The sequence below is a fragment of the Lepisma saccharinum genome, chromosome 1, assembly GCF_977018435.1.
Source record: "Lepisma saccharinum chromosome 1, izLepSacc3.1, whole genome shotgun sequence".
In the NCBI taxonomy this organism is placed as follows: domain Eukaryota; kingdom Metazoa; phylum Arthropoda; class Insecta; order Zygentoma; family Lepismatidae; genus Lepisma; species Lepisma saccharinum.
Genome location: NC_139229.1, coordinates 210,848,471 through 210,874,510, shown reverse-complemented (window position 1 = coordinate 210,874,510; position 26,040 = coordinate 210,848,471). Strand labels below are relative to the sequence as shown.

Sequence of the window (26,040 nt, the reverse complement as noted above, 5' to 3'; positions counted from 1 at the left end):
AGCCTGTACCTAATAATAGCATCACAGCATAGCTCTGTCAGAGATAAGGACATATTTTTCAGGCTCTCTTGTTACAATCTTGTTTCTCTCTGCATCACTATAATAATATCTGCCACATGTTCTATGATTATATGCTCTAACAACTTCAATGAAAACATATTTGTAATCAATAATTGTCAGTAATCAATTCTAACAAGTTTAATTCTTAATAGGCTCTTCTCCTCATCAGTGTAAAAAATTTCCTGTCTTGTTTCACATGCAGTTCCATCCCTGCCCATCAGTGCTGTAGAAATATCAGCCAGGCTCGGGTCTGTGTGCAGGAACAGGCAAGATATTTGTAGTTGAAATTTGCATGCAATAATCTGGATGTATGAGATATTTTATTGATTTTATGTTTCTGTATTTTTCAGGCTCTCTTGCCACCACTATAATAATATCTGCCACATGTTCTATGCTAACAACTACATAATCTAAACCTGAAAACATATCTGTAATCAATAACAGTAATCAATTCTAACAAGTTTAATTTTTAATAGGCTCTTCTCCTGTCTTGTTTTGCATGTAGTTCCAAATCCCTGCTCATCAGTGCTGTAGAAATATCAGCCAGGCTCGGGTCTGTATGTAGGAAGAGGCATAGTTGAAATCTGCTTGGGTATAATTTTCTGAAGCCTGTACCTAATAATAACATCACAGCATAACTCTGATAAAGAAGCAGCCATTAATGCAGATATTTGTGAAAACATTGACAGGCAAGACAGTGACCCTGGAGGTAAATCCAGAGGACACTGTTGCTGCTTTAAAGCAGAAAATACAGGATAAGGAGGGAATCCCTCCCGATCAACAGAGGCTCATATTTGCATGCAAGCAGCTTGAGGATGACAGGGTGCTTTCAGATTACAACATACAGAAGGAATCAATAAAATATAGTTATATTCAGAACAAAACCTCTATAAGATATGACAACCTGCAACAATCTGGATGTATGAGATGTTTTATTGATTCTGTATTTTTCAGGCTCTCTTGTTACAATCTTGTTTCTCTCTGCACCATCACTATAATAATATCTGCCACATGTTCTATGCTAACAACTTCATAATCGATGCATGAAAACATATCTGTAATCAATAATTGTCAGTAATCAATTCTAACAAGTTTAATTCTTAATAGGCTCTTCTCCTCATCAGTGTAAAAAATTTCCTGTCTTGTTTCACATGCAGTTCCATCCCTGCCCATCAGTGCTGTAGAAATATCAGCCAGGCTCGGGTCTGTGTGCAGGAAGAGGCATGATACCTGCAGTGGTACATAAAATTTTGAAATCTGCTTGGGTATAATTTTCTGAAGCCTGTACCTCATCACAGCACAGCTCTGTAATCAATAAGTCATTAACAAGTTTAATTCTTAATAGGCTCTTCTCTGTGTTGTTTCACATGCAGTTCCATCCCTGCCCATCAGTGCTGTAGAAATATCAGCCAGGCTCGGGGGATCTGTATGCTGGAACAGGCATAGTTGAAATCTGCTTGGGTATAATTTTCTGAAGCCTGTACCTAATAATAACATCACAGCACAGCTCTCTCAGAGACAGAGACATTGAGTATAAACTTTATTGTGATAACATATCTGTAATCAATAATCATTATTCTTGTGAGTAATCAATTCCTTCTCATCAGTGTAACAAATTTCCTGTCTTGTTTCACATGCAGTTCCATCCCTGCCCATCAGTGCTGTAGAAATATCAGCCAGGCTCGGGGGGTCTGTATGCAGGAACAGGCATAGTTGAAATCTGATTGGGTATAATTTTCTGAAGCCTATACCTAATAATAACATCACAGCACAGCTCTGTCAGAGACAGGGACATTGAGTATAAACCTCTATAAGATATGACAACCTGCAACAATCTGGATGTATGAGATGTTTTATTGTTTTTATGTTTCTGTATTTTTCAGGTTCTCTCTTGTTACAATCTCATTGCCCTGCCACATGTTCTATGATTATATGCTCTAACAACTTATCTGTAATCAATAATAATTTTTCTTGTCAGTAGCTCTTCTCATCAGTGTAACAAATTTCCTGTCTTGTTTTGCATGCAGTTCCAAATCCCTACCCATCAGTGCTCAGCCAGGCTCGGGTCTGTATGCAGGAAGAGGCAAGATATTTGTTTGAAATCTGCTCTGAAGCCTGTACCTCATCACAGCACAGCTCTGTCAGAGATAGGGACATATATCTATAATCAATAATTCTCAATAATCAATTCTAACAAGTTTAATTTTCTTCTCATCAGTGTAACAAATTTCCTTCTTGTTTTACATGCAGTTCCAAATCCCTTCACATCAGTGCTCAGCCAGGCTCGGGTCTGTATGCAGGAAGAGGCAAGATATTTGTTTGAAATCTGCTCTGAAGCCTGTACCTCATCACAGCACAGCTCTGTCAGAGATAGGGACATTGAGTATAAATTTAATTATATTCAGAACAAACCTCTATAAGATATGACAAACTGCAACAATCTGGATGTATGAGATGTTTTGTTTCTGTATTTTTCAGGCTCTCTTGTTACAATCTTGTTTCTCTCTGCAACATTGCCATCACTATAATAATATCTGCCACATGTTCTATCTAACAACTTCATAATCGAAGCAAAAAAATAAACCTGAAAACATATCTGTATTCAATAATAATCTTGTCAGTAATTAATTCTAACTCATCAGTGTAACAAATTTCCTGTCTTGTTTCACATTTCCAAATCCCTGCCCATCAGTGCTGTAGAAATATCAGCCAGGCTCTGGTCTGTGTGCAGGAAGAGGCAAGATATTTGTTTGAAATCTGCTTGGGTATAATTTTCTGAAGCCTGTACCTAATAATAGCATCACAGCATAGCTCTGATAGAGAAGCAGCCATTATAAATATACATATAATGCAGATATTTGTGAAAACATTGACAGGCAAGACAGTGACCCTGGAGGTAAATCCAGAAGACACTGTTGCTGCTTTATAGCTGCTGCTGATAATCTGATTCTGATATTTTCCACCATTGTTCCTATATAAACCTTTCAACGTATGTTGAAGTTTATGAAGTTGTTAGATAGAACATGTGGCAGATATTATTATAGTGATGGCAATGTTGCAGAGAGAAACAAGATTGTAACAAGAGAGCCTGAAAAATACAGAAACAAAACATCTCATACATCCAGATTGTTGCAGGTTGTCATATCTTATAGAGGTTTGTTCTGAATATAATTAAATTTATACTCAATGTCCCTATCTCTGACAGAGCTGTGCTGTAATGAGGTACAGGCTTCAGAGCAGATTTCAAACAAATATCTTGCCTCTTCCTGCATACAGACCCGAGCCTGGCTGAGTACTGATCTGAAGGGATTTGGAACTGCATGTAAAACAAGAAGGAAATTTGTTACACTGATGAGAAGAAAATTAAACTTGTTAGAATTGATTATTGAGAATTATTGATTATAGATATATGTCCCTATCTCTGACAGAGCTGTGCTGTGATGAGGTACAGGCTTCAGAGCAGATTTCAAACAAATATCTTGCCTCTTCCTGCATACAGACCCGAGCCTGGCTGAGCACTGATGTGAAGGGATTTGGAAATGTGAAACAAGACAGGAAATTTGATACACTGATGAGAAGAAAATTAAACTTGTTAGAATTGATTACTGACTTATTGATTACAGATATGTTTTCAATTAAATTTATACTCAATGTCCCTATCTCTGACAGAGTTATGCTGTGATGCTGTTATTAGGTACAGGCTTCAGAGCAGATTTCAAACAAATATCTTGCCTCTTCCTACATACAGACCCGAGCCTGGCTGAGCACTGATGGGTAGGGATTTGGAACTGCATGCAAAACAAGACAGGAAATTTGTTACACTGATGAGAAGAGCTACTGACAAGAAAAATTATTATTGATTACAGATAAGTTGTTAGAGCATATAATCATAGAACATGTGGCAGGGCAATGAGATTGTAACATGAGAGAACCTGAAAAATACAGAAACATAAAAACAATAAAACATCTCATACATCCAGATTGTTGCAGGTTGTCATATCTTATAGAGGTTTATACTCAATGTCCCTGTCTCTGACAGAGTTATGCTGTGATGTTATTATTAGGTACAGGCTTCAGAAAATTATACCCAAGCAGATTTCAACTATGCCTGTTCCTGCATACAGACCCCCCGAGGCTGGCTGATATTTCTACAGCACTGATGGGCAGGGATGGAACTGCATGTGAAACAAGACAGGAAATTTGTTACACTGATGAGAAGGAATTGATTACTGACAAGAATAATGATTATTGATTACAGATATGTTTTCACAATAAAGTTTATACTCAATGTTCCTGTCTCTGACAGAGCTGTGCTGTGATCTTATTATTAGGTACAGGCTTCAGAAAATTATACCCAAGCAGATTTCAACTATGCCTGTTCCTGCATACAGACCCCCCGAGCCTGGCTGATATTTCTACAGCACTGATGGGCAGGGATGGAACTGCATGTGAAACAACACAGAGAAGAGCCTATTAAGAATAAAACTTGTTAGTGACTTATTGATTACAGATATGTTTTCAATTAAGTTTATACTCAATGTCCCTATCTCTGACAGAGCTGTGCTGTGATGAGGTACAGGCTTCAGAAAATTATACCCAAGCAGATTTCAAAATTTTATGTACCACTGCAGGTATCATGCCTCTTCCTGCACACAGACCCGAGCCTGGCTGATATTTCTACAGCACTGATGGGCAGGGATGGAACTGCATGTGAAACAAGACAGGAAATTTTTTACACTGAAGAGGAGAAGAGCCTATTAAGAATTAAACTTGTTAGAATTGATTACTGACAATTATTGATTACAGATATGTTTTCATGCATCGATTATGAAGTTGTTAGCATAGAACATGTGGCAGATATTATTATAGTGATGGTGCAGAGAGAAACAAGATTGTAACAAGAGAGCCTGAAAAATACAGAATCAATAAAACATCTCATACATCCAGATTGTTGCAGGTTGTCATATCTTATAGAGGTTTTGTTCTGAATATAACTATATTTTATTGATTCCTTCTGTATGTTGTAATCTGAAAGCACCCTGTCATCCTCAAGCTGCTTGCATGCAAATATGAGCCTCTGTTGATCGGGAGGGATTCCCTCCTTATCCTGTATTTTCTGCTTTAAAGCAGCAACAGTGTCCTCTGGATTTACCTCCAGGGTCACTGTCTTGCCTGTCAATGTTTTCACAAATATCTGCATTAATGGCTGCTTCTTTATCAGAGTTATGCTGTGATGTTATTATTAGGTACAGGCTTCAGAAAATTATACCCAAGCAGATTTCAACTATGCCTCTTCCTACATACAGACCCGAGCCTGGCTGATATTTCTACAGCACTGATGAGCAGGGATTTGGAACTACATGCAAAACAAGACAGGAGAAGAGCCTATTAAAAATTAAACTTGTTAGAATTGATTACTGTTATTGATTACAGATATGTTTTCAGGTTTAGATTATGAAGTTGTTAGCATAGAACATGTGGCAGATATTATTATAGTGGTGGCAATGTTGCAGAGAGAAACAAGATTGTAACAAGAGAGCCTGAAAAATACAGAAACATAAAATCAATAAAACATCTCATACATCCAGATTATTGCATGCAAATTTCAACTACAAATATCTTGCCTGTTCCTACACACAGACCCGAGCCTGGCTGATATTTCTACAGCACTGGTGGGCAGGGATGGAACTGCATATGAAACAAGACAGGAATTTTTTTACACTGATGAGGAGAAGAGCCTATTAAGAATTAAACTTGTTAGAATTGATTACTGACAATTATTGATTACAAATATGTTTTCATTGAAGTTGTTAGAGCATATAATCATAGAACATGTGGCAGATATTATTATAGTGATGCAGAGAGAAACAAGATTGTAACAAGAGAGCCTGAAAAATATGTCCCTATCTCTGACAGAGCTATGCTGTGATGCTATTATTAGGTACAGGCTTCAGAAAATTATACCCAAGCAGATTTCAAACAAATATCTTGCCTCTTCCCACACATAAACCCGAGCCTGGCTGTGATGGGCAGGGATTTGGAACTGCATGTGAAACAAGACAGGAAATTTATTACACTGATGAGAAGATCCTATACAGCATATAATCATAGAACATGTGGCAGATATTATTATAGTGATGGCATTAGAGAGAAACAAGATTGTAACAAGAAAACCTGAAAAATAGAGAAACAATAAAACATCTCATACATCCAAATTGTTGCAAATTGTCATATCTTATAGAAATTTGTTCTGAATATTGATACTCAATGTCCCTATCTCTATCAGAATTATGCTGTGATGCTATTATTAGGTACAGGATTCAGAAAATTATACCCAAGCAGATTTCAAACAAATATCTTGCCTCTTCCTGCATACAGACCCGAGCCTGGCTATGATGGGCAGGGATTTACACTTGCAGCAAATATTTATTTACCTTGATTGCTGTCTCTGCTGAAATAATCAGGGCTGCCTGCTGCGGGTTGATTCCCAACTGCCAGATTCCTGTGCCTGAAATCACACTGAGAGGCTGGACAAAACTCTCCCACAGTTGCATATGTTATGCAAATTATTCTGCCCCAGTGCCTCAACAATACAATCATAAGTGCAATCTCTAAATTTTTGCCTTATAAAATACATGACAAGCTCATTCAAATATATATAGTCGGAATAAGATACAAACTCTGGATTGAAATCTTCACCACTGTACAAATTCCCATTATCACTTGTAACAAATTCAATCTTCTTATCTTTATATGTCTTGTTAATAATTTTATTTGAATATTTATAATGTCTCCAATTTAAACTCTGAGATGCAATCATGGGCATCCTATACTCAAAACAATGCTCATAGCAATTGTTGAACCAATAATTGTCAAACAATTTCAACCTTAAATTATAATGGCACCTGTCTGTATAAAAATTAACAAAAGATCCAACAATTCTCCTGAACCTGCTGTACATAAATTTTTCAAACTCATTGATAAAGTTGAGATACAGGCATTGGAATGGCCTGTCACTGGCAAGCACCCACTGCATTTCAGTTTCATTCTGCACAGCAAACAGGTCATACTCGGACAGGCCAAAGAATCTAAGCTTTAAATCATCAACAAGTGACTTAGATTTTATGTATTTTGAAATACATCTTCTCTCAAAAAATCCTGTGTCAAGATTATCCATGCAATTAGATAGAATACACACTGCCTTCTATAAGTTAATTGCTTGCTGCTGCTGCTGCCTTGTATTCCTCAGAAACTGCTTATGTGCTCAAAACTTGTTGTACCTGTTAAACAAAAATAAATATTAGAATTTTGTTATGTTTATTATATAAAATTTCTTGGGGTTCAAATCAAAATTCTATGCTTAATAAAAAAATATCAGTTGGGTTCAGCAGTGTGTTTTGTATATTTGATGTGTGTGTGTGTGTATGTGTGTTAATATTTTTGGCTTTGGTATTTATATAAAATTTCTTAGGGTTCAAATCAAAACTCTATACTTAATAAACCTATGACAGGTTGTCAAAAATTCTGTCTATTAAATCAAATAGATTTGTAATTCAATTTATACAAATCTGCTATATTTCTGTGTTTAAAAAATATGAGCAGCACTGCAACAACACACCCTTACTCTTCAACAACTCTCACAATACTGGCTGATATGCAATGCAAAATCTCTTTATATAGCCTAAGCACAGACCGCATTGAAAGCATCTGAAACAATAAGCCAATCAGAATATAACACATCATCACATTATGTCATAACCAACCAATCAGAAAACAACACATGTCTAATAATTTATTGCTTAATATTGGGTAATAATTTGTTGCAAAACATGATGCAATATAAATAAACCAGAAATAGGCCACAAGTGGACCGGAAGTAGGCAAACCGGAAGTGGACCGGAAGTGAACCGGAAGTGGACCGGAAGTGGACCGGAAGTAAGTATGTGTGGGTGTGGGTGTGTGTGGGTGTATGTGGGTAGCTCTTATGAGCATCTTGGCTTAGTTTTAAGTGTATCCAAAAAAATATCAAGAGGGGCATATTTTTAACAAATTTATGGACAACAATCTCACAGAAGTGCCTTTTATAAGTGTAGGCAAATCAATCTGAGGGGGGGTCATACTTTCACGGGAAATTCCTGAGGGCATTTTTACAAAAATCTTGGATTAGACAGGGTTCCACACTTGAGCAAAAAGCTCATATGGGCATGTTGAGCTTGTTTTAAGTGTAGCGAAATCTGCCTGAGGGGGGTTCATACTTTCTCGGGTTTATAATATCACAAATCACACTACTGTCCTCCAGTCTGCTCTGCACGGATTCGAGATGCTCGCCGATGGTGCGGACAACCTCGTCGTAGGAGGGCTTGATCCTGACATGTCCTTCCCAGACGTATGAACAGACTGTTGAAGTACATCATCCCGCCTGATAGATATGAATCTTGTGCTGGAAGTTACGAGATTAATGGAAGTGCATGAGAGAAAGATTGTGCTGTTACTGTGATTTTTATTTGTGAGTTTCGTTATGATGTACAACTTTGGTTCTTTGTAAATTGCATAATCAAGATAAATAGATTCTGAATGCATATGTTAAAACGTAAGTTCCGTGTTTTTGTTTATATTTACTGCAAATCTTAATGTTTTCCCGTGCCCTGGGAGGTATCACGTGTATACCAATATACAGTCTCATGTTGTTCATTCTTAATTTGTATTGAGAGAAATATATTCTTATGACTATTAATAATATCCTATGGTTGAACCTGGCACGACCGTGTCAATAATTTGGCGCACAGAACATGGGGCCACGAATACATTGTGCATTAGCCAAGTTAATCTTTGGTAACGTGTTTTAGATTTGCAGTTGACCCAGAACTTTTGACGCGGAACAATGGAAAAGAAAATATTAAGAAGTGGAAGCAAAGCTTCATATGTTTATGAAAGCGTAGTTCATGTGTTTTGCTGTGAGACTACATCAAGGCTTGATGATACGTTTGTTAGCACTGAGTGTCATAATACTTTTCATTTGAATTGTGCAAAGCTAAAGTCACCAAAGGAAAGTAATTCTCCTGGTGAATTAACATGTCTCGCATGCAAAGAAAAACTTGCAGTTTCTGTTGTTTCTGTTACTGCTGATTTGCTCGCGTCATTGCAGCGAATGCTGGGGGCAAATTCCAGCAATCTGGAAACTAGAATCCAGAAAAAATGACAGAAAATGCTAGCAGTCTGGAAGCTAAAATGGCAGAAAATTCTAGTAATCTAGAACTTAGAATCCAAGAAAGGATTACGGAAAATGCTAATAATCTAGAATCTAGAATGCGGGAACATTCTGATAGCTTGGAGGCGTCCAATTCAGAGATGGGACGGAGGATCGAACAACTGACTCTGCAAATGTCTGAGGGACAGCAGAAATTGAAGGAAAGCCTTGAAATTGAGATGATGAGTAAATTCTCAGCAGCTGGAATCTAAACTCCATGAAATAGTTGTTCTGTTGAGGGAAGAAGCTGAGCAGACCAAGGAGGACTTCCGAAAGGAAATCACTGAAACGCAGAGCTTTTTCAGGGAAGAAATGTCCAGAGAGTTGGACAACCAGGTGACCAGTATGGCATATCAGCTGAGAGAAAACCTGAATTTGCGAGTTGAAGAGGCGGTGGCGGAAAAACTTAAAGGCACAGAGGGTCCTAGAGAGAATGCTGAAGAGTGGAAAAATTATATGGAATCCAAACAAGGGAAGCTTTCTTCAGACCTGCGTAATCTTTGTGACGAAGTGGCCCAAATTTCAACCACTTTAAGCAAGTTGCCAATCTCCGGTGAACCAGGGTTACCGCGGGTGGACCAGCTGGGCGCGTCTTTTCGAAGGTTTCTGTCTCTTAGTCGTTCTGAGGTCTCTTCGGGGCAACGAAACCGTACACATGTAAAAAAAAAAAAAAAAAAAAAAAAAAAAAAAAAAAAAGACGCCACAGAGAGATCGTTTCCAGTTCTTCAGGCAGCGAGACGACTTTATCGGAAAAGAGAAAAGAAAGAAAATCTCGAACCAATGCTACGCGTGGTGGGATGACTCCCTGGATGGCTGACCTGAATTTCCATGCGGAAATTCGACTGAAATATTATAGCCACTTCGGCTGAGATTTATCTGAAAGAATTAGATACCATCCTTGAGATCCTTCAGATCTCGCATAGATACAGGCTGGAGATTATTCCTCGTTTGCTAACGGGCATGGCTCATCATTCGTTCTACTCTCATAAGAATGATTTCCACACATATTCAGATTTCCGTAGGGCATTTAAGAGGCGTTTTGCTTCTTCAGAGGCAAAAGAAAGGGAGTTGGCATCTGTTAAAGCCAAACGGTTCAACAGAAAAAATGAGGCCTCCCCGATGGCGCAGTGGTAGCGTCGTCGCCTTGTAATCAAGGAGTCCCGGGTTCGATACCCGGTGGAGGCACAAGTGGTTCGGATCCCACTTTAAACTGTAGGTCCAGTCCCAATTAGCCTTACTATGCATAAAGTGGACTTAAAACAACAAATCAATCAATCAACAGAAACAATGACAATAGTTTGGAAGAATATGTTTAGTCTGTATACTCTGCTTACAGAAACCTGAGTAGCCACTACACAGAGCAGGAGGTGGTAAACCTCATAATAGGCCAATTGCCTAATAAAGTGAAGCAATTGTGTATGGCCCACGCTCCCGTAACTGTTGATTTGCTTGCAGATTTTGTTAAGAGATATGAGCAAGCGGAAGAGCAGGATGCTTGGCGAACTGCGTGGCGGAAGGAGAATCCTACTCACCAGAACAACAGAGATATTCTAGGCAACTCGGTAAACAGAAACCAGAGGGTTCGTATGGTCCAGAGGCAGAATAATTACCGTGAAAATCGCTCTGCAGGTCCATATATACAAACGGCAATCGTTATCGTCAACAAAGCCAAAATAGGCATAGACGTGAGTATGCTGCTGCCAGATACGAACCTTGTGAGAGACCACGAACTGAGAACCGTTTATCTTCACCGGAGGACAGTGAACCTTTGAGAGAAGGTCGTAGCTCTCCACGATTGCAAGTGGCGAGCAGTGGCTTACAAACAGATGCTGCAGTGTCGTACCCTAGTAACAAGCAGCAACAGAGCATCGAGCTGACCAGAAATTTTTGCTGGGAGAATGAAGCAAATCTCCACCAGGTGCGAGATTTTACCCCACGCCTGGCATAGACACGTTCCCTTCTAATGTCGGGTGGTCTTGGATAGAACTGGGGCCTGCAGAAAATATTTCCCAATCTGTAAATAATGAACTGAAGCTGGTGTTTGTTATTAATCATGGAGAGAGTGAGTTTCTTTACAATTTGTGTCAGGCTAGTCAGTCTAAAAACTTTGGAAGAGCGCCTGAGTTCAAGGCACGTGTAGCAAATGTTGATATCACTTGTATAGTGGACACTGCAGCTGAAATATCTGTTCTGAGTCTAAATGTTTGGAAGAAAATAAAGCAAAATATGCCAGGGACCATATTACAAGCTACTCCAGAGGTGCGACTTATTGATTTCGCTGGAAAAAGTCGAACACGAGTTGTGAGAAAGCGCAGAATCGTGCTGGAAATTGCTGAGAGCACCATACTTTTAGAAATTTTTGTTGTGAAGGATTTGCCTTCAGACTTATTATTGGGTTATTCGTTCCTGCAGATATATGAAGCAGAGATCAATCTCAAGCATAAAATGTTGTATTTAATGGTGGATGAGGAGCCAATTGAGCAAAAGCTAGATTATGATGATTCCGTTGATAAGCAGATGAGCGTCCGGAGAATTGAAGCTAGCTACGATAAATGGGCTACACCGCTAGAGGATATAAGGGAGAAGATTGGCTCCAGTGAATAATTGACTAAGGAGCAAAGAGCCGAATTATTTAAGATATTTATTGCACATAGTAGGTGTTTTCAGAGAGGCCTGGCACGGAAAAGGGCTTAGTTTGTGACATTCATCTGTCCAGTGACGTTCCAGCGAGTCAAAGATTTTATCCAGTTGAGTTGCAGAAATTCTTACGTTTTCTTCACGTGTATTGCCAGTGTATCTACCTGATATTGTTCAAAATGCTCTTCAATATTGCCTCATTGGTTAATAACTATTGCAAATTGTTTTTATACGTGCAGTTCTATCCAAGATCATACTAAATTTGCAGCCTGAATCCGAAGATGGTGAGAGACTTGCAAAGTAAGGTTGTACAAGTCCACTTACGAGAACGATATGCTGTGCACAGGCGGAAACTGAAGCAGAAGTGCCATACTTTGCAGTTGAAGGAGGAGGACGTGGTGCTGCTAAGAAGTCATCGTCCAAGTTCAGCTGTTAACCGAACCATTTCCAAGTTGTTTTATTTGAGGACAGGACCGTTCATAGCTACCCAAGTGAAATTCAACGCGGCAGTGTTATTGGACACAAAAACTCGCAAGGAAGTGTGCAAGGCGAATTTCGACAATCTGAAGATTTTCAATTGTTCTCCAGACATGAGGAAGATACTTTTAGAAGGTTGTATCCAAAATCTCCTAGACTGTGAGTGCTTCCACGAGTCGTCGTCGATTTTGTTTCTCAATGGAGGGGGCGATTGACATGTCCTTTCCGGACGTATGAACAGACTGTTGAAGTACATCATCCCGCCTGATAGATATGAATCTTGTGCTGGATGTTACGAGATTAATGGAAGTGCATGAGAGAAAGATTGTGCTGTTACTGTGATTTTTATTTGTGAGTTTCGTTATGATGTACAACTTTGGTTCTTTGTAAATTGCATAATCAAGATAAATAGATTCTGAATTCATATGTTAAAACGTAAGTTCTGCGTTTTTGTTTGTATTTACTGCAAATCTTAATGTTTTCCCGTGCCCTGGGAGGTATCACGTGTATAACAATATACAGTCTCATGTTGCTCATTCTCAATTTGTATTGAGCTAAATATATTCTTATGACTATTAACAATATCCTATGGTTGAACCTGGCACGACCGTGAAGCAATTGTGTATGGCCCACGCTCCCGTAACTGTTGATTTGCTTGCTGATTTTGTTAAGAGATATGAGCAAGCGGAAGAGCAGGATGCTTGGCGAACTGCGTGGAGGAAGAAGAATCCTACTCACCAGAACAACAGAGATATTCTAGGCAACTCGGTAAACAGAAACCAGAGGGTTCGTATGGTCCAGAGGCAGAATAATTACCGTGAAAATCGCTCTGCAGGTCCATATACAAACGGCAATCGTTATCGTCAACAAAGTCAAAATAGACAGAGACGAACTGCTGCCAGATACGAACCTTGTGAGAGACCACGAACTGAGAACCGTTTATCTTCACCGGAGCACGAAGTTGCCTGCTTAATTAACAATTCTCTTTCTGAAGTTACAGGATATTCACCCATTGAATTGTTTTTCCGCCATTCAGTTCCACCACAAGTGCTAAGAGATTTTCCATGGCCTGAGTCAGAAGATGGTGAGAAAGACTGGCAGAGTAAGATTGTTCGGATTCGAGATCCTCGCCGATGGTGCGGACAACCGTGTCGTAGGAGGGCTTGATCCTCACGTCAACGTATAGTTCCTTGAATTGTTCTTTCAACTCGCGAAGCTGATTGCCGAAAATGGCCAGGGCCGATTCTTGACTTGCCTACTTCGCTCTGCACGTCCTCCAGTCTGCTCTGCACGGATTCGAGATGCTCGCCAATGCTGCGGACAACCTCGTCGTAGGAGGGCTTGATCCTCACGTCGACGTAAAGTTCCTTGAATTGTTCTTTCAACTCGCGAAGCTGATTGCCGAAAATGGCCATAGCCGATTCTTGACTTGCCTTGATGCTGCCGATTTGAATTTTCACGTTCGAGATGATCTGCTGCATGCTTTCCACGAGCGTCCAATTGGAGGTCTGGGTTGTGAGGTCGTACACCTGCGTCCTAATTTCGGCAAACAGCGTATTCAGCTCGCTTATGCTTTGGATGGTGGGCAGGGTGGAGATCCTGTCTCGAAGCGAAGCGATTTCAGCTTGGATGTTTTTGATGTCCTCGAATTTGAGTTATCGGTTTAAAGTTCTCTTCACGGCCTTCAGTTCCTGCGAGGTAGGCATGGTGGCCACCGTATTTTGGAGCGTCGTCAGAGCTTTTTTCAAGGCGTCCAACTCGGAGGCGTTCGCGGCAGCGCGCATGCCTTCTTGCAGTTGCGTTATGTCATCTTGGGTAGGAGTGGATTGTTGCAGCATTTCCAGCTTACCCTGTATGTCGTCGAACAGGTAATGGAAATGCGACAGTTCGGATTCCGTGTTCAGATTTTCCAATTTCGCGAACTGCTGTTGAACTCTGGTTAGGGTGTCCCGGATGCCCGGCAGTTTGGATTCCAGCGTTTCCTGGATGTTCGCCAAATCGTTTTTTATTACGGCGAGGGCGTCCTCGATGTGGGCTATGGTACCTTGAAGCTTCCCGAAGTGCTCGTAAGTCTCGAGTTTGAGTTTGATGTTGGCCACGCTGCGGGCGATGGCGTTCAGTTCGCTGGGAGAAGGCAAATTTTCTATGAACGTCTCCAGCTCTTGGAGCTTGGTTTGGGCTTTGGTGATGGCAACATGCAAAGCTGCCGTCCGAAGCTCTGCCTTATGCAACGCCAAGGGGGCTTTGAGGTCACTTGGGGTTATAGCTGAGGGTGGTTCATGAATACCCAATAATACATTTTCTAACGTTTATTTTCTCTCTAATTTACACAAGGTTCCGTAAGTTCGGATATATAAGACCAGTAATGCACATGTAGCATAATGTCCAACCTCTAAGACACTATGTTCTAAGATACTAACTTCCACGATCTAAATTCTAATCCTATAAGTAACTGAATGGAGATAATCCAAAGCGCCATACTATAGAAGAATATAGTGAAGTCCTTTTTACCTAAGATTGGCAGAAGCGACACCATCAGCGTCAGGCAGCAATTCCCCTAGTACAGGATGCTGTTTCCTAAAAGGAAGGGTTTTTATACCATTTCAGTCAGAGTGTCTCGATACTTGCCCTAACCTTCAAGCAACCTTCTCTATTCCGGTGGCCATTTTCGCCTACGTCCAATTCCTACTGTCTTGCAAGCTATCAGGGCGATCACTATCGCATGCACGTGAAGGGGATGAGTGAACACATGTGCATGTGGAGACCTTAGGTGAGGACACTAGCGATTGCTATCTGACCTCGTCCCCTCTAATGACAGATTAACTCACACTTGCGTTTGCTAGGCCACATCCTGTTATTCAACTGTGTTGATTAACAAAATGAAGGAAAGATGGTATCTTTCCTTTGACATTTCCTAGAGGAAGTATCGGACTAGCTGTCTCTGTGGCTTGTTTGGCAGAAAGCCTGCACAATAAGGATTTTTACTTAATGCAACTGAATGTTTGAGACTGGTGTCACTATTGCCAATACAATAATGAATTTTGCCCGTTACATAACTCCCCACCTTATCTTAGATGGTCTCCATCTAATGTCAGTTACGTCCTAAAATTCAACTGCCCTCGTATATGGCAAGAAATTAAAAAGGAAAATAATAAAAAATAATTTAAAATTTGAAATAAAATTGAAATAATAACGAAACTGAATAACAAAACAAACTGATAATGTAAAACATAATTAAGTAAGTAATACATAAAATACCTGAAATAATAACAAAATGAATATTGATACTAGTGAATGATATAGAGGGCATATCATTTAAATGGCTACATAATCCTATCGTTTTCCCTAAAGTCCTAACTAATTGTGAACTTATAATTGAAAATGTAGATTCTCATTGATCCTAACTAAATATTAAAATACTCATCAATTACGTAATGAAAATGAATTTTCATTTAATCTACCAGGATCCTAAGATCCTAGTTATTTAACCTAGATAGTTATGATTTGTACATTCAGTGTCTGTGTAGAGTTACAGTACACTTCTTGAATACATAATAAACATGTTACATATGTGTTTCATCTTTTGTTACAAATGTTGATTATGTCTACATGACAGTAGTAAGTTTCATATCTAAGTGTGTGTACTCCTTCTTCATTGCACATAGGAGTTAAGAAGTGTTCATTCGATTCATTTCATTGATTGCAAATTTACTCATTTCTCATTTCTTGAAGAAGTCCTCTCTTTTGTTTGTTTTTTCTTGTTCTTATATGTCAATAAAGTGTATTCTTGGTGTCGCACCATGGAAAGTTCCAACTGGAGACTGCATTCAGCAGAATTGAGGTATGTTTATGTCACACAACAGGTTGTCACTAAGGATTGAAGTATGCCTGGGTCAATCTGAGGTTGTGTGGATACAACTCGGGACATTGGGAGGAAAATCTCACTTCACTGGCAATAGTACTGGGTAGAGTAAGTTCTTCCTAGCCGGGGTCATTGGTTGTCCGACTCTGGAATATGGCAGCATCACCCACTCAAACAATGGAATGGAAATGGAATCTGTAACTGAGAAGAATCTATAAGCAAGTTGGTTTTCCTTAGCCTTCCATAATACATTCGTAGACAGGTGGGCCTTTTGGGGCCTCATAGCGGTTGCTCTCATGGCAACTGGAACATTAACATTTCTATGTTTCCTAACATTTATGCGATATATAATCCAGAAAATAAGACTGAACAAGACACAAGTTATTAAGGAGAGCCAAATATATATAGACAATATGGAATCTGAATTGTTACTCAATGGAAGTTATATGGCAGTCGAGATTCTACATATAGGGGTATCTTGTATATCTAAGGTACATTCATAGCTCGTTTGATTAGTCTGGGAGTAATCTACCAAGTTAATAAGTAAATATCCTTGAAATTTGTGCTTTCGTAGGATTTGGAAGTATACATGGAAATTGAGCTTGATAACATGAATTAAAGATGCAAAGATTGCACTGACATCCTAATTGGATCACCAGTGTTCCAAAAGGAGATTCTCGTTGAAAACTCAAAAGAATACATTCACATTTTACATTAATTTCATAATTTCAACATTTGAAGGGATTAATAAAAGATACGGGGAAACATTAAACAGAATTGGGGAAATAATCCACGGATTTTCAATGCATTTCAAGGGAGAGTATTTTACTTGATTAGGCACGTCGTTTTGAATATTTGAAAGTATGCATCGATTCTCTGGGGTGAACATATCTCTAAAGGGAGTTGAGAAAAATCACAAAGAGGTTTGTATAATGTTTTATCTTTTGTGTCATATATAACGTTAGAAATGGATAGAGGTGTAATACAAGTATTGTCGTACTATTGGAAAGGTAGCGGTCTAAAATTATATGCAATATAATTTGCAGACTTGTGTACAAGTGGTACTTTAATAGCTACTAAAGCAGTTGTGAAACTGATAGTACACTCTACTATGGGGATATTATAATATTGTCCTAACTTACTCACAGGAATAGCTAGAGTATAGTTATAGCTATTTTTTCTTCGGATTACAGTCTTTAAGTGACCTTGAAATAATTGAAATGGAATTAATGCGGGACGTGGAATTTTACTTTGACAAGAGGAGGTAAGAACATGAAATAACTCGGGTACGTCATTCAGGGGTAAATCCTTAATAGTAACCCAATTTTGACCTGGAAAGTATTGAATACGGTCGGAAATTTCATTAATCTCTGTGTCTTTTAAAAATAAAGTTTTAGTGGCTCTAAAATAACTCCACCCTTGTACTGCTGGGTCGGTTATAATGGAATTATTTCCTAGTGAAGCGGGTAAATTTTCCCAATCTAGATAGATTGAAGTGATAGGAGTATACTGCAATAGATATATCAAGGGAACTGAAGTTTCATATAGAATGGGAGAGTCTATTTGATTTTTATATAGGCTGGAAGATATAAAAGTTCTCATGGTTAGTCCATTAATAGTCGTGGCGAGAGACATCATAAGGAGTAAACGTAGGGTCAGTCATGCTGTCATGGTTAAATGTGCTGGAACACGTCCAGGATTGCGTGTACGTGCTTAGGTATTGGTCTATTCCTAGTTGGAATGTGTAGTCTAGGAGCTTCCTCGTTCATGAAAAAGATAGGATTAGGATGAGAGTGATTAATTCGTCTAAACATTGGAGTTGCCTTGCAGCAACATTTCTTGTACTGTTTCCCTATCCAATAAAGGATTATTCCGAACAAAATAAGAATTAGTGAGACTATTATATAGATAAGAATATCATCTAATGTGTCTAGACCAAAACTTAGGGCTTCAACATTGTTAATTTGATTAAGAGCAACCACTTGTAACGGTATTTTTTGTGCTTTTAAGCTGATTCTCAGCAACATACACAATATACACAACCATACATTTTTGAATCCTTGTCCCGAGGTTCAAAACTTGCAGTACCTGAAGTTCTGTGGATGCTAGTTTAGGCAATAGACACGTACCTCTTCAAATTACAACTTAACGCCCATTTCCTTTTAGATATATATAGGTTTATTCATATTATATTTACAGAAGTTAATTCTTGGCCGTTATTCACAACATTACATTCCGGTGTACCCTGTCCCCCCTTCCCGAAGAGAGTGTGTAGACTCGCGTAGCCACTGGCTCCACGAGTAAAAAAAAATATAACCCTCAGTACCAAAAAAGGTGGCTGAAGGTATGTGTGTTGTGTACCCGGTTTCCCACATGAAATAAACTATTGAAATAATGTGAAAAGAGCAAGTGTGTGTATTAAAAGAAAGAAAGAAAGTTAAAATATCCGCCTATTCATATTATCAAGAGAAGTCTTCGTTTCGCCCCATAGAGAAGAGACACCTCTTTACCTCGCCGTATCGCACCAAAACATCTGAGGCCGACTGCTGCCTTCCCTTCCTTTTATAGGCCCCGCTAATGACCTAAACCGTTACTGGAAACTTACCGCTCCCCAACGGCCAAGAACTCAAACGTACAGGACATAGACATAGGCATACACAATTTATAACATAAAAAGGATCCAGTAATGATCGCATCATTACATAGTCCCCCCTTCCTGAAGAGAGAAAAATCAAAGTTCTGTAACCTAGAAAAATAATAATAATATACACAAAACACTTGTCCGCAGTTTCTGTTCACTACAAACACACTTTCATTAGGTCACACGACACTGACAGTCAATGTTCACTCTAATTTTGTCCACGAGTGTACTTCGAGATCTGCGTTCTTCCCTCAGCACTGGAGCTGGTTAACCCACGTCGATTCTTACCCACTCAGCATCTATTCCATCCTTCCTCCTGGACCAATTAGAGACAGTCTCCTGGAAATCCATCCACGTCACCAAGGCTGCTGGTTCGACTCCCGGCAACGCCACTGCTCTGCGCTCCTGCCGAGATCGGAAGACACCGCTTCGACCGGGTTCCACATGAATGGGTCTAAATGGCTCTACATCCAGAGATGTCACTGCTATTCACTGGATATTCTCACCACCGAACTGCGGCTTCTCGACGAAAATACGCGGTAAAAGAATACGCACTAACTTTGCGTTACTTTTGTTGACTGCGGAACGAAACGTTTGCACGAGTAGGTGCGAGGTATCAGAGAGAGAAAATAAATGAAAGATAAAAAATAAAGAAAAGATAGATAAATCCCTATATACAATATTTACAAAAATCCCCTTTTGAAATTAGATCAGAATCTGTTTCTCAGCTTGTAACGCATCTGGGGTACATCTTCATTCTCGTCTTCTGGAGAAGATACGTGCGCTCCCTTCGCTGAATTTTGCCCGGCTACTTTCTTCGCGAACTCAGGCGGCGAAGAATAAGGTTTTAACTGATCGCTGTTGGCTCTCAATATTCTTCCGTCCTCGCTGTGTTTTAGTTTGAAAGTATTTGCCGAAGTTTGCTCCACAATTGCGTGTGGTCCAGAGAACTTCCCCGAGAGTTTACTAGTTACTCCACGGGCCTTATCAGAGAGAGGATGTTCCTTAAGCCAAGCTTTTTCCCCCACCTTAAACGTGCACTTGCGGCGTTTCTTATCATATACTTTCTTCTGTGCATTATGCATGCGCTCTTGATTGTTGCAAGCTATCTTCTTGGCCTCTTCTATCCTGAATTTCGTTTCTTCCACGAATTCCAAGATGTCCTCCTGTCTGATTTCAGGTCCTTGAGGCAAAGCGTCCCTGGCCTTCTCGAAAGGACCCCTCACAGAACGTCCAAAATGCAAATATGCTGGACTGAATGTGGTCGTGTTGCAAACTTGGGAATTCAATGCAAACTGCACGTACGGTAACGATGACGCCCACTCGTTGTGCGACGAAATTAGTGTGGAAAGAGCACGTTTAGTTGCCTTTACGTAGCATTCTGCGAGATTGCCCTGCGGGCGATATGGAGAAATTCTGATCTGCTTGGAATCAAACATCTTCATCATCTGTTTCCACATTCTGGAATTGAAAATGCTTTGATTATCAGTGGAGATTCTCGGGTAGAATCCATGGATCGAGAATATATCCAGTAATTGTTCTAGCACAGATTTCGCAGTCACAACGCGAAGAGGGCGCAAGATAGTAAATCTGCTAAAACTATCAACGCATACTAGAACGTATTGGAAATTTCCCTTTTTCGAACGAACGACTGGTCCCAGAATGTCACAGTATAAGTTCTTGCCAACTTCTGTTTCCTTATTACTTGCCATGAAGCCTTGCTTCTTAGTAGTGTCCCCTTTAAATACACAGCATGGTTGGCACGACTTACAGTATTGAATAACGTCTTTTGTTAGGCCTAACCACGTGTATTGTTCTCTGACCTTTGCTAAAGTTTTTAATCTTCCAGGATGAGAAGCGAATGCACTATCATGCAAGGACATAAGAATTTGCGCACGTAGAGAAAGAGGTGCCCATATTTTGCCAGTTCCTTTCTCTTTGTACTTTTCTGCAGGCAAATTTCTCCTAAGGATTCCATCATCGTCGAAATACGAAGATTTGGCCAGTGTCTTCAACTTTTCCTTGTACATCTTCGTCCCTTCCACCTCCTCGTTCCTAACAGTCTTCCCTAAGTCTGCAAGAAAATTATCTTTCATTTGCTCTGAAATGATTGAAGTGGTGTCCAGAAGCCTGCTCGGATCCAGCGGTTCGTGTTCTTCATTCCCCTCGGCCACGGAAAAAGGCAACAATGAAAAGCCCTGCATCTTTTCACTTTTAGAGAGACGAACCTTGGGTAGTTTGATCCCTCGAAGCAAATTTTCTCGTCGTTTCTTCTTTATTTGCTTCGCGCTTTGTATAGTGCACAAAGCACTGAGGTCAGCAACTGGTTTCTGTGGAATATCTGACGAATCGATCACAACTCCGTCTTCCATCTCGAATTTTACGTAACCTTCATCATTTTCATCTTCCAGGGGGAATGTTTCCTGCGCTGCGGGTAACCCGTCGTACTCAGACGGATGGGTGTTGCATACTTCATTTCTCGATAGAAAGTCTACCAGGTTTAGCTCTCCTTTCACGTATTTGATGAGCAGAGGGTAGCGCGAGAGACGAGCTGTCCACCTTGACATCTTTGCGCTCTTGTTTTCAGTACTGAATATCGTGGTCAGAGCACTGTGGTCAGTGAAAACTTCCACTGCCGGAGCGTGGCAGATGTACTTGTCGAAAGTCTCGACTGCAAGGAGCAAAGCGAGGAATTCTTTGTGCGTTGTGCTGTAGTTCTTCTGGGCTTGTGAGAACTTTTTACTTCCAAAGGATACAACATGCAGTTTCCCCCCTTGGTCCCTCTGTCCTAGTAAGAAACCGGCGCAGTTATCGCTCGCGTCGCTGTAGATGACGAACGGCTCATTCAGTACGGGAATGTACAAAGAAACGTTATTCTTTACAGCTTCCTTCAGTTTGGTCAGGCACTCTTCGTGAACATCCGTCCACCGAAAGCGAATTCCCTTACGTAACATGTCAGTGAGAGGACTCGTCAACTCTGACATGTGGCTAATGTGACCTTTCAGAAATCCGAAGAATCCTAAAATGCTCTGGAGTTGCTTCACATTCTTCGGAGCCCTTATCTGGTCCAAATACTCAATCTTGGATGGGTGGCACATCACTTGCTTGTGAGAAATTCTGAAACCCAGGTAATCCACTTCCGAAGTAAAAAGTTGGGACTTCGATGGTGAAAGTGTTAAGTTCGCCTTGTGTATTCTCTCCAAAACTTCTTTCAGCGCGAGCAACAATTCTCCCTCCGTTTCTCCATAAACCAAAATGTCATCGTAAAATGCAATGCATGAGACACCCTGCAGCTCTCCAAGGACAATATTCATCAGTTTCGCCAGTGTGTTAGGAATCATGCTCAATCCATAGGGACATCTCAAATAGCGAAAGATTCCTCGTGAAGTGTTGAATGCCGTGTATTGGCGTGAGTTTTCTTCCAATAAAAGCTGGCCAAAAGCGTTTACCAAATCTAATTTACAGAAATATCTAGCCTTGCCTAATTTACTCAAAGATTCAAACATATCCGGGACTTCATTCCTAGATTTCTTTGTTACTGCGTTTGTCTTTCGAGGATCCAGGATCACCTTGTATTTATCCCCTTTCCTGATTAACAACGGTGAATTAATGTAATTAGATTTGCAGGGCTCAATGAAACCCCCAGCTAACAGCTCATCTATACAGTTATCCATTATTTCTTGCTTTTCTGGAGTCAAAATACGAAGCTTAGAATAGAATGGTGTCCTATCGGTTAGTTCTATTTTGTGCTGTAAGATGTGTGTAACGCCAGGTTTTTCAGAAAAGACGTTACTGTAGATGTTTAAAATATCTGCTAATTTCTTCTTTACTTCTGGTGAACATTCTGCACGCTCAATCAATTCTGCTATTTCGGGACGTCTTTGGCAATATCCCATCGTCGCGGTTGTTGCATCAAATGTTTCACTTTTTCCCATCGTCGCGGTTACCGTCGCGGTTGCCCCAGCTCCAGCCTCCACAGTCGACGTTATCCCCTGCAGAATCGGAAGACTCATCCCCGCTTCCCTCTTCTCCGCAGAAAACAAATAGATGACGTCACTGTCTGCAAAGCTGTAGCCTCCCTCTTTCAAGTGCAGAGATAATCCGGCTTGCCTTATGAACCCACGACCTGCGATGAATCCCTTGAAACAATCGCGCAAAACGACGAATTTTTGCCTAAGTTTCACCCCATTCAAATGTACAGTAAGATACATTTCCCCACATGATTGTACAGAGCCTACTGCCAAAGAAATATTGATACGTTTATTGTTAATCTTATTTCCTTGTTTTTCCAGTTGTTTTGCTATCTCTAAATTTACAGTGCTCACAGAGGCCCCTGTGTCTACGAATAAGGAGAAGTCCTTTCCATTGATTTTACAGGGGACTAACGGCTCTTTGTCGCCAGAAGTGAAATTCCTGCAGTTGCGTATCTTCCTACTCCCCCCTTTGTTTTTCTTCCACGCAGCGCCTGCTACGATGGCGGTGTCGCTCTGTTCGGGCCTAACGAGTTTTTTGGAGCAGTACACATGGCGGCTTTGTGGTCAAGACCGTCACACCGAAAACAACGGATCCCCCTTCTCTTCGTCGGTTCTTCTGCTCTCGACGGGGTCCCAACATTCCCGGAAAAGCTTAGCCGGTTGACCAGTCCAGGATTTATGGCGCTCATTGATACTTCTGTTCCCACGCGGCCGAAAGTGTTCATTGTCCCCGCGGCTGCTAATTGCCTTGTGCCACTCGCTGAAGTCGGCATGGCAGACAGATGCGGCGAACTGTTGTCCCTCAGTTCTGGACAATAGTACAGGGCTTCTGAATACAATCTCTTTTGAATGTCCATAGAATGGGTTTCCAAATCTTTGATTGTTGCGAATGTTCTGTTGTACAAGTGTGCTCTGAATTTAGGATGGGAAAATTTCAAAACGTGCTGGATGACCTCGTCTTCTGTCCCCCGTTTCTCCCTCATTGCGAAAAGCTTCCTGGTGTGTCGAATAAATGCAAGGAGAGACTGGTCTGGTGACTGGTAATTGTTCTGAATGATCCTTGCTATTTCCGAGTCGTAATCGACACTAAAGAATTCTTCCAAGAACGCCTTCTCAAATTCCCTAAAAGTGCCGAATGGTCTCGAAAATCTGAACCAATCTGCAGCGATTTCCTTCAACGAAAGCGGCAAGATTCTATCTAAGAGAAAAGTATCCCCAATTTCCATGATTTCCTGATAATTGCGTAATTCATACAAATAATCGTGTGGACTTACATCGCCGACGTTTCCCTTAAAGATCGGAATGTTTATGTTGCTTTTTTCCAAGATTTTGTTCATTTTCTCCTCGCCCGTCCTTGCCGAAGTTCCTTGCGTAAGGTTTAGAGAAAGTCTCTCAAGTTCCCCAACAATATCTTCCTCAGGCCTTCCCTCCAAGTTCGCATTGCCTAGCAACTTGCCAATGAGCTCCCTGTCTATTTGAATTGCCATTTTGTCTTCTGTTACTTTCTTTCCACTTCGCAATAACATATGCCTTCAGTACTTCTTACAAAAAATATCCCGACTATGAGCCCCCAGTATGTAACGGTATTTTTTGTGCTTTTAAGCTGATTCTCAGCAACATACACAATATACACAACCATACATTTTTGAATCCTTGTCCCGAGGTTCAAAACTTGCAGTACCTGAAGTTCTGTGGATGCTAGTTTAGGCAATAGACACGTACCTCTTCAAATTACAACTTAACGCCCATTTCCTTTTAGATATATATAGGTTTATTCATATTATATTTACAGAAGTTAATTCTTGGCCGTTATTCACAACATTACATTCCGGTGTACCCTGTCCCCCCTTCCCGAAGAGAGTGTGTAGACTCGCGTAGCCACTGGCTCCACGAGTAAAAAAAAATATAACCCTCAGTACCAAAAAAGGTGGCTGAAGGTATGTGTGTTGTGTACCCGGTTTCCCACATGAAATAAACTATTGAAATAATGTGAAAAGAGCAAGTGTGTGTATTAAAAGAAAGAAAGAAAGTTAAAATATCCGCCTATTCATATTATCAAGAGAAGTCTTCGTTTCGCCCCATAGAGAAGAGACACCTCTTTACCTCGCCGTATCGCACCAAAACATCTGAGGCCGACTGCTGCCTTCCCTTCCTTTTATAGGCCCCGCTAATGACCTAAACCGTTACTGGAAACTTACCGCTCCCCAACGGCCAAGAACTCAAACGTACAGGACATAGACATAGGCATACACAATTTATAACATAAAAAGGATCCAGTAATGATCGCATCATTACACACTTGAGTAGTTAACAGTCGAAATTTATATATATTCCATGCAATCAAAATAGTGACACCTATATTCCATATTATTATAAGTGAAGTTTTAACATGATTGTTTCCAGGGTAAGGATGATTTGGCAAGTCTTCTAAGTTGTCTAAATTGCTTATGTCATTTGTCATGGGTTCAGTTTGAGTTGTAATCTTTAGGAAAGGAATCTTTTCTGGTCACTCTGTATCTAAACAATCTATACAATCGTTAAATTCAGCAGCTTTTGTCCCGGCAAATAGTACATCGATCTTCATGGTTGGAATTTTCCCCATGAGGCAGGTAATATGTGATAGAATTTAATATCATCGCTTGTTTTACTTGAACAAGGAAAAGTTCGGGGCATGGATGTTTCTTTAGTTATAGTGAGAGAGCAGTGGCAAGGCAATGTTATTTCTAGTGCTCCTGGTTCGTTAGCATATGTATGGAGATTAAACGTCTCGTTATGACACTCGCCTGTTATCAGTAAAGGCGGATTCGTTATGACCTTATGACATAATGGTCTGGAGCTATTTCAGTAATGATAACATTATTTCCGTCATAGCACTGAAACATGCAGTGTACTGCTGTTCTTTTATAGTGGCACCTTGTCGTATCTTTAGTGGACAAGAGTTTCCTAAAGTTGCATCGTGACCGTAACGTGGAATATAACACATCGGTGAATTGTGGGGATCACATGTGGATAACAAGGTTCCTGATAGAAGTCGAATAGATTGAGAACTTGTTGCTGAAAACAGAGTTGGGTGTATTATATTGCAAGTATTATTTTCCCATCGAAAAGGGACTGCTAGTAATTCTTCTAATATCACATTTTC

General features: G+C 40.2%; 1 protein-coding gene across 1 annotated transcript; it reads right to left on the bottom strand.

The window, feature by feature from the left end:
* Nucleotides 1–14,076: 14,076 nt before the first annotated feature.
* Nucleotides 14,077–22,937, bottom strand: LOC145988702 (uncharacterized). Its single transcript, XM_083123795.1, has 4 exons — nucleotides 21,236–22,937; nucleotides 20,869–20,998; nucleotides 19,892–20,385; nucleotides 14,077–14,687 (listed from the first exon to the last, which is right to left on the bottom strand). The coding sequence occupies exons 1-4, from the start codon at nucleotides 22,935–22,937 to the stop codon at nucleotides 14,077–14,079; spliced, it is 2,937 nt and encodes a 978-aa protein (XP_082979921.1).
* Between the last annotated feature and the right edge of the window lie 3,103 nt (nucleotides 22,938–26,040).

Bases quoted from the DNA above. Each gene is read 5' to 3' on its own strand.
- LOC145988702 (XM_083123795.1), bottom strand. From the start codon at position 22,937: ATGAGTCTTCCGATTCTGCAGGGGATAACGTCGACTGTGGAGGCTGGA. The intron at 20,386-20,868 runs GTACAAAGAGAA...TTTCAATTCCAG, and splicing joins AGAAATTTGCCTGCAGAAAA to AATGTGGAAACAGATGATGA. The intron at 14,688-19,891 runs GTAAACTCTCGG...AACCACCCTCAG, and splicing joins TAAGGCCCGTGGAGTAACTA to CTATAACCCCAAGTGACCTC.